Source organism: Poeciliopsis prolifica, unplaced genomic scaffold (assembly GCF_027474105.1).
Source record: "Poeciliopsis prolifica strain line A6 unplaced genomic scaffold, Auburn_PproV2 SCAFFOLD021, whole genome shotgun sequence".
Lineage (NCBI taxonomy): Eukaryota > Metazoa > Chordata > Actinopteri > Cyprinodontiformes > Poeciliidae > Poeciliopsis > Poeciliopsis prolifica.
Window position 1 is genome coordinate 6,619,278 of NW_026562396.1, and position 15,361 is coordinate 6,634,638.

The 15,361-nt window shown below is 41.1% G+C and overlaps 1 protein-coding gene across 1 annotated transcript in view; it reads left to right on the top strand.

Annotated features, from left to right (window-relative positions):
- The window catches only part of LOC129369470 (zinc finger protein 609-like), an 89,988-nt gene extending 77,750 nt beyond the window's left edge, over window positions 1–12,238 (top strand). The window contains exons 4-8 of the mRNA XM_055044892.1: window positions 452–539; window positions 2,184–4,491; window positions 4,604–4,961; window positions 6,967–7,344; window positions 10,117–12,238. Of these exons, the coding sequence (XP_054900867.1) occupies window positions 452–539; window positions 2,184–4,491; window positions 4,604–4,961; window positions 6,967–7,344; window positions 10,117–10,160 (3,176 nt within the window). The 3' untranslated portion in view covers window positions 10,161–12,238. The remainder of the gene's footprint in view (window positions 1–451; window positions 540–2,183; window positions 4,492–4,603; window positions 4,962–6,966; window positions 7,345–10,116) is intronic.
- Window positions 12,239–15,361: the final 3,123 nt, after the last annotated feature.

The following is a 15,361-nucleotide window of genomic DNA, read 5'->3' on the forward strand; positions in this document are numbered from 1 at the left end:
ACAAACCGTGGGGGCGAAGGCTTTCAGGCTTCCCCAGGGAGTCCACTCGAGGCTTTACAGGCAGGATTTCAAAAAAAGTGTTTGTGGTAGGACTGGATGATTGATTTATGGATAAATTGACTTTATCCATGAATCAAATTTTTGGCTTTTTTTAGTAAAGAAAGCACGAGAAAAGAAATTTACAAAAATCTTAACTAGTATGAAGATATTATTTTCAAGACGCATCACCCAGCCCCTGGTTTGTTGCTTCTGTAACCGAAATAATAGAGAAGATTTGTTCTTGTACATTTTGCTCACAGGCTGAAGGCAGTAAAAGAGTTTATGCACTCTAATATTTATGTTTGTGTATTTTAAAGCTTTGCTTGCCTTTGTAATTTACAACAACGCAGTTGTTGTGCTTTTATGTATGTCAATGTGTGATTTTTATTTTTTTATTTTTCCTGTCTTACAGGCATGCTGGTGGTCAATGTCACATGGAGAAACAAGACCTATGTGGGCACCTTGTTAGACTGCACACGGCATGACTGGGCTCCCCCCAGGTGAGACGCACCCCCTGTTTAGTTCCCTTCAAGTGTGGAAAAGCAGCTTTAGCATGCAATTAAAGTTGCTGTCGTGCATTGGGGATTGTAAATGTCAAGGTGGAAGAGGGTTCACAATCGCCACAAATCACTGATGCATACTCTATCCAAACTCGCGCTACAAAGCCTCTTAACCTTTTCATATCGCGTGTGATACGAATCTGCTGTAGCAGCAACAGCTTAATGCAATGAGTTGCCAGTGCGCCGCCGGACTACCGAGTGCATGTTAGTCTTTATGTTGAGCCTGGAGAAACAGGATTCATTGGCAAGCAACTGATGTCTCAGGAGGCAGCAGTGGAAATAGAAAGCTACTCTAACAAGCCAGATTGCAGAATCCAATTATTGGACTAAGAGCTTTTTTTTTTCTCCCCAACACTGGATAGCATTCTCTCTCACAAAGGCTGCCATTTCTAACATCAACCTCATAGCAGTAACATGAGGGTATTTATTTGGTCTTGTGTTTACAAATCCCCCACCATTATGGATGCAAAATAAGCAGGATTTGTAAAATAGCAGCATTACATTACCAAACACCTGCTTTATAAACACAAAAAACTGCATCTAAATGTAAACACAAGTCTGGAATTCAAATGGGCATTTTGAGTGCTCCAGAAAAAAAATCCAGATTAAATCAGTACTAATGGAAAGCAAGTAGAAGCTTTATCCTACTAATGTATCACTGTGGTGCTCAGTTGATGAGGTCTGCTTGGGTGCATTTGCACCAAGATTGTCTTACACTTTGCAGCATGACTGCATAAAGGACTCACTATAAATTATTCAGAAATCTTTCAACACATTGAATATAAACGGGGGCTTGTAATTGGTCTAAATTCCTGCACCACTGTCAGACTGCGGATGTATTCACATCCCCTGCTGGGGTTGAAATTGTTTAGAGAGACTTGTAGAGGAAGCTGTGAGTCATAGCAGCCCTGGGTTTGACTTTGTCACAGACTGCTAACCTTCACTGCTGTGCAGAAAGATAATTGGGTTACTGTTATGGGGAGATAATCCCACAGTGCTATTTTAAGTGACTGAATGGCTTCATTTTTTGATGAGAAAAGAGCTAGAGTGTTCACAGCTATTTATTCATATAGTATTAATTTGCTGTTTATTGTTAACAGGCTTATTTGTATAAGAGATGTTGGATATTATGTTCAGAGAAACAGGGTTTACATCTCTCTTGACAACTGCAGTTTTGTAAAATAAGCCTTAGTTTTATTGTTGCATATTAGTTGTTTTTCTTATTTTTGTAAGAATAAACCTACTAAATCTACGTCCAAATACATAAAACCTGCCTTTATTGAGATCTTGACACAAGCTTTAGTTGTATCTTGATCATCCTCAGAATTTCCAGCTGAATATTGTCCAATATTGATTGCAAAAGAAAAAGTTGTATTAAGTAAAGTAAAAAGATACTCCAAATTGGCCATTTTACTTAGCAAAAAGCTCTGTAAAAGAAAAGCATTTTTCCAATTTTTTTTGTCTATTGCCAAACTAATAAAAGTATAAATTGTTTGTGCACTGATTGCAGCTTTCTGGCCGATAACATAGTTTTATGCATTTTCTATAACTAACTCAAACATGTTTTCTTACCTACAACTGCAGATTTTGTGAATCACCCACAAGTGATCTGGAAATGAGGAATGGTCGCGGTCGAGGTAAGCGAATGAGACCGAACAGCAACACACCAATCAATGAGAACAGCAACTCGTCAGACAACAAGGGCGCCACCAACAACAAGACGCGTGCTGCCTCAAACACCAAGGGCCGGAGGGGCAGCCAGACGCCATCAGAGCGCCGCACCCCTCCAAACAGCAACACGGAGGATATCAAAGCCAGCCCTTCTTCAGCTGGAAAACGCAAGACCAAACCTACCTCTGACATGGAGCCCAACTCCAGCTCGGAGGACACCAAAGGCAACAAGCGAATGCGGACAAACTCCAACAATGGAGGCGTGGGAGCAACAGGTCTCCCTATCCCTTCTATTAAGACGGAATCACTTCCACCGCCACTCGATCGCAGCTGTACATCTCCGGTTCTTATAGACTGTCCCCATCCCAATTGCAACAAAAAATACAAGCACATCAATGGACTGAAGTACCACCAATCCCGTGCTCACAATGATGATGACATAAAGTTGGACTTAGATGGAGACAGTGAATATGGTGAGGACTCAACTCTCCACCCTGAACCGGGAAATTGTAATGGGGCATCCATCTCCCAGAAAGGATCTTTGTCCCCAGCACGTTCAGTTACTCCGAAAGGCAGAAACTTTGATGCACAAAGTCCTTCTCCTTCTCCTGGAAAGTTTGGTTCAAAGCAGAGTAAAAAGAAAATAGTTGAGGCAGATCCAGACACAGGAGGTGCACCGATGGATGGCTGTGAAGATGGGCCATGCCTTACTGATGAGGCTAGTAATGATGGCATAGATGATAAGAGAGGATCAGATAAGTCTAAGAAGGCTAACACTGGTACAAAAACTGATAAAATTGCCCAGAAAAACTTGAAGTCGCCACGTCCTATTGGTTCTGGACCACCAGGATCCCAACAAATGTATCCATTTCCTCCTGGAAACCCAAATTCCTCCCCAGGACTAGCCCCAATGATACAGGGAATCCCCAAGAGCCCGCAAATGAGAGGAACACAGCCTAAACCCCCTGCTATTGGAGATCCAGCGTCAAGTAGTTCCAAAGACAAGAAGAAGAAAGACAAAAAGAAAAAGGATGGTCTAAAGGACGCTGATAGTCCCAAGCCTCCGGGAAAGGGTGGTAAATTAGAGGAAGCAAAGCTTCCATATTCTGAGCCTTGTGATCAAGGGAACAAGGGAGAAGGTCTCCTCAACGGTTCCTCAGACCCCCATCAGAGTCGCCTGGCCAGCATCAAGGCAGAGGCTGACAAAATTTACAGCTTTTCTGACAATGCGCCAAGTCCATCAATTGGTGTTGCCAGTCGGATAGATGGCACTGGTATGCCGCAACCTCTCACACCACACCATGCGGTAAATCAGAATGGTGCTGACAACTCTTCAGTCAAAACCAATAGCCCAGCCTATTCAGACATTTCAGATGCTGGGGAGGATGGCGAAGGGAAACCAGAGGGTGTCAAAGTCAGGACAGATGACCAAACCATCAGGGAAAGCGTCAAAAAAACACTCTTTCCAAATCAGACACCCAACAAAGATTCCCCTTACTATACCAGTTACGAGGCTTACTACTCTCCTAACTATGTAAACCCCAGTCCCGGTGGCCCAAATCCAGTTGCACCGGTGGCTGAAGGTCAGGCTAAGATCAAAAGAGATGATGAACATGATCAAGTTGAGGAGAAAGTAAAGGTTGAAGTTCATGAAGAACGAAAACCTGACCCCAGTGTTGCTGGCCAACAGCAACAACAGCCCTCAGTCATCCAGCAGCGGTCAAACATGTACATGCAGCCCCTGTACTACAACCAGTATGCGTATGTCCCCCCTTATGCATACAGCCCTGACCAAGCCTACCATAACCACTTGATGAACACCAACCCAGCCTACCGGCAACAGTATGAGGAGCGGCAGAGGCAGATGGCTGAACAGCATCGAGCTGCCGAGAAGAAGTCGGATGTTGTCATGAAGGAGCGAGAAGCCGCCATGAAGGAGGAGTGGAAACAAAAGAGCCCGATGCCACCAAGCCTCTCCAAAGCCCCGAGTCAGTCAGATCTCGGAAAGATACCACAGCCGCCAAGCAAATCCAGAGACTCACCTTCTGAGCCATCTTCCAAGTCTATTGGAAGCATAAAGGGGGAGGATCCAAAGTCCCAGCAAGCTGAGGGGCTAAAGATGAAGCTGACTGAAGGGGGACACCATGGAAAGGAAGACTCTTTGCAAGCTCTTGAGTCCAGAGGCCAGGCAGGGATGGAACAACCCATGTGGTACAGACAGGTAGTACCATTGTATAACTCGTAGCAAAATACTAAATACTAAAATACTAAAAGTGTTTTAGTATTTTAGGCTTTCTATTCAGATTTGTGCTGACATGTTTTCTTGCCCTCAGCCATACCCTGAGAGCCAGAAACTCCAACTAGAGGATGAACACCAGCAACAACAGCATCGGAGGAAAGACGAAAGGGAAAGGGATCGGAAAATAAAGGAAGAAAGGGTCAGGCCGAAAGATGGTCAAAGTGGACCCAAGGAGGATGGAAAAGACAGCAGTGATCCCAGAATCAGTGCTGAGGACCATCGAGCCATGAGCAAAGACTCTCGTTCTAACCCGCACATGCAGTTCACATCACAACTAGCACAGCACCAAGGCTACTTGCCGTACATGCATGGATACCCCTATGGACAAGGCTATGACCCCAACCACCCAGGATACAGGGGCATGTCTTCGGTCATGATGCAGAATTACCCAGGTATGATTTAATCTTTCATCCAAATGTGAGCTGTAAAAAGACAGAACTACTAAGACTTTAGCTGTATTTATTCAGCTAGCCTATGTGTTTTTCCTGTATTTTCTCCACTAAACTAAGATGGTTAAGCGTCTGACTGTAAGGCATGCAAGTATTTTGGTATGGTTTAAAGCTGTATAATCAGATTTTTTTTTACACTGCTATTTTCAATAAGCGGTGTGGTACAGTAAATTGAAAATAATGGCCTGTGAAACTATACATTACAATATTTCTGTTTTCTTTGATAGATCTAACTGAAAATCTAATACAAGTGAAAATTGAACAAGATAGGTCTTTTAAAATGATTTATTGTCTGTTAGTGTTTTGTGAAAATAATGAAGTTTCTTGATAAACTGCCAAAGTTTATCCAGAGTCGATGAAAATATTAAAATGGGCCTGTAAATGTCATCTTGCTTAACAACATCATTATGGTTATTAAATTATTTACGTGCTAGCAGACATTGCTGAAATCTTTCATCAAGTCTTCTTTATATGAGTATTGTCTTTACATTAATAGTTACCGTATTGTCCGGACTATAAGTCGCTTTGGAGTACAAGTCGCACCAGCCATAAAATGCATAATAAAGTAGAAAAATACATAAATAAGTTCACCGGAGTATAAGTCGCATTTTTGAGGAAAATTTATTTGATAAAATTCAACACCAAGAACAGACATGTCACCTTGAAATAAAAATAGAATAGAGGCAACAACAGGCTGAATAATTGTTCGGTATGCTAATGTTACATGACGCATAACGAACTGAGAACGTGCCTGGTACGTTAGCATAACATATTAAGATTTATTCAGATAACTATAGCATAAATAACATGTTAACAAGTTTACCAAACCATCCGTGTCTCTCCAAATCACTAAATCTTCATCCTCGGTGTCGCTTGTAAACAACTCCGCTAACTCCGCAGGTAGCTTCTGCCACACACATTATCAACACAGGCCTAGAGCGCCCTCTTGTGGTTTAGTGTGAAAATAACATGTGATATGATATAATGATGTGTTAATAAGTTCACACATAAGTCGCTCCAGAGTATAAGTCTCACCCCAGCCAAACTATGAAAAAAAACGGCGACTTGTAGTCCGGAAAATATGGTAGATTAAAAATTATTGAGCACAAGACATTAATTCTGTTTACTGAAGTTTATGGGGAAAAAAAGACTGACAATGAGTGACACCTCGAAAAAAATACTTCTCTATTATGTTATACCAGCCCACATGTGACAACCTAACACAAGATGGCAAATTTGCAAATCTGATTCTGGGGGAAAAACTACCCACAGCTGAAGGTCCTAGTTGGTTCCACCAAGAAGTAATTCAGTATAACCTTTACAGTGTGTGGTATAGGCAACACAATGTATTATGTAATTGATTTGGAACTCATAAAGTATCCTTTGATATCTTCAACAACTCCTTCAGGCACTTGGTTGAAAGTTAAAAGTTACACTGCCGATTTTCTTCGCTGCCCTTCTCTCAGCTGCTGTAGTGTAATGAAAATGTAGCTCTGGGGTAATTTAGCTTCTTGGCACTACTTGTAATTTAAACCACATGCTCCAGAAACAAAAATCCATACCACCTCTTCTGTAATCTCTTACTTCTTGGATTCACAACAGACCCTTCATTTCCACTGTAGTGAATTCTGCTAGTGAACTTTGTTGTTTTTATGAATATTATACTCATCCAGTGGCTAACGTCAGAGCTTTCCTCTGCCAGTGTGAATGCAAATAAAAAAAACTGCTCTGTATGAAAACATTTTGGTCTGGAATAAAGCCATGTTTTCAGAGTCTACACCCCTATTCTCTTAATTCTTTTCTCAAAATATTTAAGAGGATAGTGTATTATATACATTAGATTAATATGATGACATTCATTGTAGCTGTGGTGTAAACAACCCAAAATATATTGTCAATCTTGAATGTATCCAAATCTGCTTGTCAAAATTGTATTTTCCCCTCTCAGGTTACCTATCTGGAAGTTATCCATTTTCTACTTACGGGGGTAAAATGGTGGGAGGTGACGAAGGCAGCGAGAAATCCCGCGCTAGCCCCACGGTCACTAAAATGGCAACGGACTCCAAAGCCCTGGACATCCTGCATCAGCATGTCAGCCAGTACAAGAGCAAATCCCCCACGGTGGGCGACAAACCGCCTCACGACAGAGAACGGGACCAGGACCGGGGAGCCGCCGTTGAAAGAGAGCGGGAACGGGAGCGTGAGAGGGACAGAGACAGGGATGTGGACCGACCGCGCTCGTCACCGTCCCAGCGCATCATGCCCTCTCACCACCATCTGGCATACCCGCTGCTCTCAGGGCAATATGACCTGTCCTATGCCACAGGTATGTCAGTCTTCAGTCATCCTGGATTGTAAACAACGAACCCAGAACAATCAGTAAATCAGGTTTATTTGCATAGCACATTTCAGCAACAAGGCTTTACATCACAAAAACCTAAAAACATCATAAACACACCAGAAGTAATTGTGAATCCATAACAGACATTGCATTTTGTCAAGTGGTTTAAATCTTCAATGCATTTCAATTATGTTGTTCAATGATCCATTTAATATGGTTCAAAAGCGACTCTAAGCAGGTATGTCTTTAGTCTTGATTTAAAGGAACTTCATTTAGTTTATAAAATATCCGTTTTTTTAAAAAATCTATTCTCTGCGCTACCAGCAGTCAGTGTAAAGACTAGAACTGGGTTTATGTGCTCCATCTTCCTGGTTTTAGTGAGAACTTGAGCAGCAGCGTTTGAGATCAGCTAAAACGTGATTGTTTTTATTTTTTTAGGCACATTTGTGAAGACACTGGTGCTGTAATCATTGCGACTAAAGACAAATGCATGGACGAGTTTCTCTCAATCTCGCAGATATAATAGCCCTTTATTCCTGCAAATGTTCTTCAGGTGATGGAAGGCCGACTTCATAACTTGTCTTTTTGTGACTCTGAAGGTTCAGGTCCAAGTCCATCACTACACCCAGATTTTGTGCCTGATCACTTTTTAAGTTGTGGAAATCCATAATACTTAACAGTTTCCACTTCATTAGACATAGGCAAAATGCCTCTAACACTGAAACTCAACACAAGCTCACTGACTGCAGATCAGAAAAGCACAGGTGGCTCAGAAACACTTAATGTCGTCATTATAACTCCAGTTTAAAACGGTAATGGCTGAGATGATTTCTGGCCCAGATATCTGTGCTGTAGAAATAAATAAATAGTGTTTCTTTGTCCAGGGTTTATTTGAGTGGAACACCCTCGGGCGTCACGCTGCAGTCTTCAATTACATTTATGTTGTCGGCTCAAAGGCAGCAATCTGCAGAGAAGCTAAATTGTGTCCAAACAAAGCTCCCGTCTCTCTGCTGCAGTCGAGCACAATATGCAGCGCAGCTTTTAGCCTCTCAGCTCATCCACCCTAAGTAGGTCCTCTGAGGACAAGTGGATCACAGTGTTTATAATAGAGATGTTGAAGATGCCGCAGAGGCACGGCTGCTGCGGCCTGCGGCGACCTCTGGTGGCAGCTCTGTGAAATTACACCAAACCTGATAAATGATTTGTCAGGATGGTGTGATTCATGTGTCCCTTCAGCAAAAATGCTTTCCAGGAGATTATTATGGTTTAAAGGAACATTTTGGAAGATAATTGTGGGAATCCTGAACAGGATATTGTAGAATTTTGATGATTATGTATTTATAGGAGTCACAGCTCTGTAAAAGGCAGCAGCACCTTTTACAGAGCTGGACCCGAACATTTTAAGTTCGGGTCCAGTAGCAGATGACATTCAAGTCATTTTTCTCCAAGTATTGAAAAGCAGTGTTCCATGAAGATTCAGTTTTCTAGTCAAGACAATTTTACTAATTATTAAATGAATTTAAATGTCTCCATGTAGGACAATTCTTTTGTAATCCAAAGTGTTTTTTCAAGACCTTAAAAGAAATGTCAACAGACAGATTTGCTTAAAAACATATTAATATGTCAGACATCAAATGCATATTTTAAAGTAGAGATATAATGCAATTTTAAATCCCATTTCAAGTTCCGTGTTAAAATGAAATTAGAATCTAATCTTCAGCCTCTCAACAGTGATCGAGTCTGATTAGTCTGGTCCTTTGATTGTCTTTACTTGCCTCAGTTGCCAGAACTAGTTTTAGTCCTACTAATCAATTATGAGTTATTTATTAATAATTAATTAAGGGACAACTTTCTAAAAATGGGTGAAAAATAGTAAAACAAAGAAGTTACAACAATATCGGCCCGGTTTTTTAACAATAACTCTTTAATGGTACAGCATCCCAGTTTAGCTCAGGAGTCATGAATGCGTTTAAGCTGATTAACTTTAGAGCACGGTAAAATTAACCAATGCATCAGAACTAGTTGATCCACATTGACTTTGTGAAGGTGTCCCATTTCACTCGGTGTGCTCTGTGATGTTTTGGATCCTGCAGCGTCTCTTCAGAGCAACAGATTTCATATCTGATAGGCAGGAGACTGCAGCAGCCAACACAGTCTCAGGGGGACAGAATCTAACATGTTTTTACCTACTGCTATTTTTTTTTGTTTAGACTTTTAAAGAAAGAAAAACAAATGTTTTATTTTTATTATGTTTAAAACATTTTCTTCAATGGGGAATCAAAAGCTACAGAAAGTAACATACAAAAAAAATCACGTCATTTGAGAAAACAACAACTTGTAATAAAGAACTGCATTGGATTCTATGTAAGTGGACATGAGTTGGATCTGCCTGTCCTACTACTGTCCTACTGATGGTAATTGATTCTGTATAAATTTACTAAGTCGGATGAAAAAGTAACTCATTCGCTTCCTTGTAAAGTGTGTATAGCTGAACTCTGATTCTTTTTGTTTCTGCTGGACCAACTTCAGACATCAGTTCAGTAGCATGAATTCGAAACGCGAGCATTACCAAATAATCTTTAGAAAGTGACATTTAATTGAAAATACAATAAAATGGTGAAACTCAGTCAAAAAACTGACACATCCGACCTCTCAACAAGCTTAAAGACATACAAAAATATATCTTGAGATTCTTATTTTCATGATCAAGGCCAGTAATCTGTTACTAACGGGGGTTTTTGTGCGTCTCTCTCGTAGGGAAACCTGACCGTCACACCTCAACCCTGCAGAGATTCATGTGACTGGCTCACATGAGAGCAACATCCTCTGGTTGTTACCTTTTAGACATCAGTTGAATGGTGTTTCTATCTTTTATTTTTTAGTTCCTCTGCCCCAAGGCAAGGCAGAATGTTGTTGCTGTTCTTTTGTTGTTGTTTTTTTCTTCTCCTCACGAAAGACCCCAAATTCTCCGATCCGAGGACTGTAACACGATTTGAGAGTATAACCCAGGTTCAAAGCCATCGCTCTGCCCCTTCCCGCAGAGGAAACACCGACCCGCTGAATACCTAGTCTTTGCACTGTCGACAAATACAATGCAAAAACAGACTGCCAGAACAGCTTTTCGTGTTTTCTTTTTGGGTTTTTTTGTTGTTGTTGTTTTTCAGACTGCATTGTTTCGTTTTTGTCACACAGAAAAGAACTTGGCGGGTTGAATTTGGGGTACTTGGGCGGGGTAGGAGGGAGGGGAAGAGGCGTCGGCTAAACTAAAGACTGGCTTTACAGCACGCCGTGAAACAACAGTATATCCTTAACTTGACAAACGTTGGGCTATGTTTAGGGGAGAGGACCGGGAGGACGGTAACAGCTGCTTTCTTCAGACTTAAGAGCCTGAGAGTGAAGTTTTCCCATGTTCATTGTCATCACTTCAAGTTTTTCGGCTTGTGTTTTCTTTTTGTTGTTGTTTTTGTTTTGTTTCCTAAAGGAACACCTCACATTTAGTTTCAGGGATGATGCCGTCATGTTTCAGCGAACACACCTCATGGAGAAACAAACCAACACTATTCGTGTCTCCTTTTCTCTCTCTCTCTAAACTCTTTCATATCATTGTGTGTCCATCTTCGGAAGTGTCTGACGCCGGGTTCAGTCATTGGTTTGGTTAAATGTTTTTTTTTTGTCCCCTTCACCATGAAAGGAGTCGCATCCGGTTTAAATCGGTGAAGCCACATCAGCGAGCGATCGGGTTTGTCTAGTCACTGCGCTTCTTTCACTCTGTTTTCCTGTAAACAGTGTAAAACTTGGGCTCATGTATTGTTCTGCTGTAATATATAGGCTTCCAACCCTTTCTGTGCGTAAATGTTTGTATTTATTCAAGCATGCGACTGTTGGAGAAACTTGTCGAAAAGCCTTTTTGCTTTTGTTTTTTTTTTTTTTTGACCACGCTGAGCACAGACCATTAACGCCACCCGGGTGTTTTTGGTGCGTTTTCCTTCGATTCTCCTCGTCTTGGGTTTACATCTCTGTGCGCCCCGTCAGAACACGTCCCGTCGCACCTCTACGTTAGCATCTCCGCTGCGCCAAGCCAGCTAATTCAATCAGATAAAGTGTTGTTGTTTTGTTTTTTTTTTGTTTTTTTGGCGAATGTGATCAAGCGGAGGCGGGGCTTTCTCTTCTCTTTTGCTCATGTGGCTTCACCGTAACAACTGGCAGGTTGGATCCATGGTGACCAAGCTGCTCTGATGCGCAACATCAGATTCTGACACCTGATTTAAAAGAATAAATAAACACTAAATTAAGCGGCCTGCCTCGGAGTCTTTGAGAAGTCTTGCAACACGTGGGTCCTGCTCCGTAAATTCCCATCCGTTAGCTTTTTTTTTTTTTTTTTTTTTTTTTTTGTCGACGTGAGCGTGGCCCCCGTTCCACCAGAGGCTTTAAATTACACGGCTCCCAAACCACGGGGGGTGTTTTTTTGGGTGACATCCTATCCATGTGCTGCTCACATTGATTACAGGTTACTGATTGTTGAAGGTTTAAGGTCACACCATGGTGTTTGAAGCATTTTAATGACAGGATATTGACCATGTCTTTTCTTTTTTTATTTTTATAAGCAATTTATTTATTTTTTTTTATTTCTCCCCTCCACCCCCACATCGCGCCCCCTTCACCCACTCTGCACCGACAGTGAATCATGCCTAACGACCCCCACCTGGCATCCAAACCGGGCAGTTCTCACGTTTAACAAACCGCAGCGATTCATTTTGAGGTTCACGGACATTCCTGGTGGGGGGGGGAACAAAAAGTTACCAGTTTCTCGCCCCCGAAAAGAAGAAGAAAGGAGAAAAAAAAAAGAAAAAAGTTGACAGGACGGTATAATATATTTTGACTTTGTGCGCATTTTAAAGAAGAATGGCTGACATGATTTAAAAGCTGAATGTGGTGGTGTGTGACTTGTACTTAATCTGTAAGGGTAATCTAGGCAGCTGTGATGTTGTCATTAAAGTCAGTGGGGTTTTAGTACCAGCAGACTGCATATAGTTTTATCAGACAATGGTTGTGACAAGTGCATTTGTTCTCTCTCTCTCTCTCTCTCTCTCTCTCTCTCTCTCTCTCTTTCTCTGAGAGTAGTGTTATCTCAGTAGTAAGCAAAGCCCAGTGAAAATCATTTATTCTAAAGTGTATGAAAAAGCCAGAAGCGTTAACGTTTGCTATCAACATATTGGAAAGTGCTTGGCTCTTGTATTTTGCAGGACTGTATTTGTTTCATGGTGAAGAGTATATTTATTGGCCAGCAGTTGTCTCAATTGGTGCCTAGTCGAACATTCTTCTGTGAGAACACACAGACACTCGCTTGTTTGTCTCTTTTTTTTTTTCCTCACCCCACCTCCTGTCACACCCTCCCCCATCCTCCTTCCCCGAAACCTCTCCTTGACCTCTCTCCTTGACCCCCCCACGACCCCCTCGCCCGACCCCCCCTCCTCCAGAAGTACCGGCGCTCGGTGCTCACAAAGGATGTTTACAATGTCTTCATTTTCTTTCTGTGTGAGAAATTCAGAACTCTTCTCCCTCCCCCCCTTCGCTCCTCTGTCGTCTTTCCCTTCAGGAGTTTGTGTAAAGTGTACATTACCATGGTTCTTTTTTATACAATACTCTGTAACTTGCCTTTGTAAATTTGGGCTGGAAAAAATAAATCTTTTTATGAGACAATCTGTCCTAAGAACTGCTCAATGGCTTTTTCTCTCCTCCATTGTTCATCGGTGGAGCTCAACGTTTCCTTTGAAAATGAAAACGTGGATGTTTGAATATTTCTCAGTCGTCCGGAGAGTTTCATGTTTGTCACGAAGGCTCGACAAACATGAGAGAGAGAGAAGCAGCCTGGTTACTGAGGAGGAGCTGCAGAGATTCATGGATCTTCTGATCGAACAGATTTCAGTAATGCTAACTGCATGTCTGGTTTATGGAAGAGTTGCCAAAAAAAAAAGCTATAAGGTATACAAGAAGAAATCTAGCGGGGCAGCAGAGATGTTGAAGCCGATCTGGTCACACAAGATCGAAACTGAACTTCTTGGCCAACATGTTATGTGACAAAGAAAATTAACGTTTCACCACGACATCCTGAACTCGAAACTCAAAGTAAACGCTCTGAACGAAACGCCAGAGAATAAAGCGACGGGTAACTGCATCCTTGAAAATCCTTTCATTTCAATTGAGTTTTTCCAAGGTTTGGAAAGTTCTAAATGTTTGATTCAAATCCATGTTATTTATAGTTGAAACCTGATATTTTTAAACACCTAATAAAAAGTCACGTGAATTTATTTTTTTTCTGAAGCCAAATTAGACAAAATGTTTCTTGTCTTAGGGTCAGTTAGAATTACCAACATGATTTTACACAATACAAAAAATATATATATTTCAGCTTATGTTGAATACTGTCACAAGACATTATTAAGAGAAATAAATTGTATCTTACAGCAGTGAATTTAATTTCTTTACATTATTTTTATTCCTAAGGTGTGGTGCTGGAAAAGTTTGAAAACTTCCCTTCCAAACTACTAAAATTTTACTTTGGGAAAACTGAACAGGACATCCTGAGCATGCACTCTATTTATAATAACTAAATCTCACTTCAATTAGTCTTTATTTTCACTTAGTCTGAATCAAAGCAGTATTTAAATATTGCGGCTAACTACAAGACAGTACAAACAACAAAACATTTTTTTAAAATAAATACAAGGCCATTCTTCTTTGTTGTTTTGATACAGTAAAAATCTCATCCAAAGTCATTTATGTTGGATATCAGACTGAGATAGACCAGCGCTTTCAGGTTAAGGTTTTCCACTTTTCAACGCGTTTATCACTGAATTTCAAATGAAAAGCTTGTGCTGCAGGCGTCAGGCTGTACTGCTGCACATGGCCACAGGAGGGCAGTGTTTGGACGGAACTTCTTTTTTTTTTCCCGACCCAAACGGACTCCAGAGCTATGTTCCCTCTAAGCTGCGCGCGTAAATGGACTGAACTTGCTAGTCATGCTGATACTCAAAGCGCTTCACACTGCAGTCACATTCACCCACACACACATTTACATCCACATGCAGGTCGCTGGGCAACTTGCCGCTAAATGCCCTGCCCAATGGCACCTCAACATGTGGCTGAGGAAGCTGAAATCGAACCGACAACCTTCTGGTCCATTTACCCACAGAGACACAGTCGTCCTAAAGACGCCACTGCATGATCCTTTTGCTAATCTTCTCTAAAACACAGGTTTAAACGCAGCATAACGAGCTACAATTCAGGGCAATTTAATGTGAAAAGGTCAACCAAAGGTCAAACCGTGAAAGCACAAGTACAGTGAAAATAAACAGAAATCATTACTATGAAAAGAGGAAATTTTAATCAACACGTTGCTATAAATATTTAGCTGAGTGTTGCAGTAATGAGCCTCTATCACTAAACCAGTGGAGGGAAAATGCCAATTAATTTTACAAGTTTAACAATAAAACTGAACATGTGTTGGAGTTTATAAACTGTTTTGGGGACGATTTGCAGCGACCAACTGACCTGACCTGCATGTTTTAGGGGATGTGGGGGGAACCGGAGCGCCCGGGGAAAACCCACGCAAACACGGGGAGACCATGCAAACTCCACAGATGGTCTCTGTGAAGACGCAGCGCTAACCGCTGAGCCACCGTGCTGCCCACCATTTTTCTGTTGGGTTGGGAGGATCTATTTTGTCAATCGGGGGAAAAACTGTCTTTTTAAAGACAAAGTTCTGTCTTTAAAACATTGTTTTAAAATTTAAAGTTTTAAAACTTTAAAGTTTTAAAACTTTAAAACTATATAGTTTTAAAACCATAAAATTTTAAAACTTTAAAACTATAAAGTTTTTGATAAATACTAAATGAATCTCTTATCCTTCTCACTGTTTGCTTTTCTTTGATTTAAAACCTAGAAATGTTTTTATTCTTTTCCAGATAGTTTTTTTCGGTTTCTTTTTACCGTCTAAATTCTG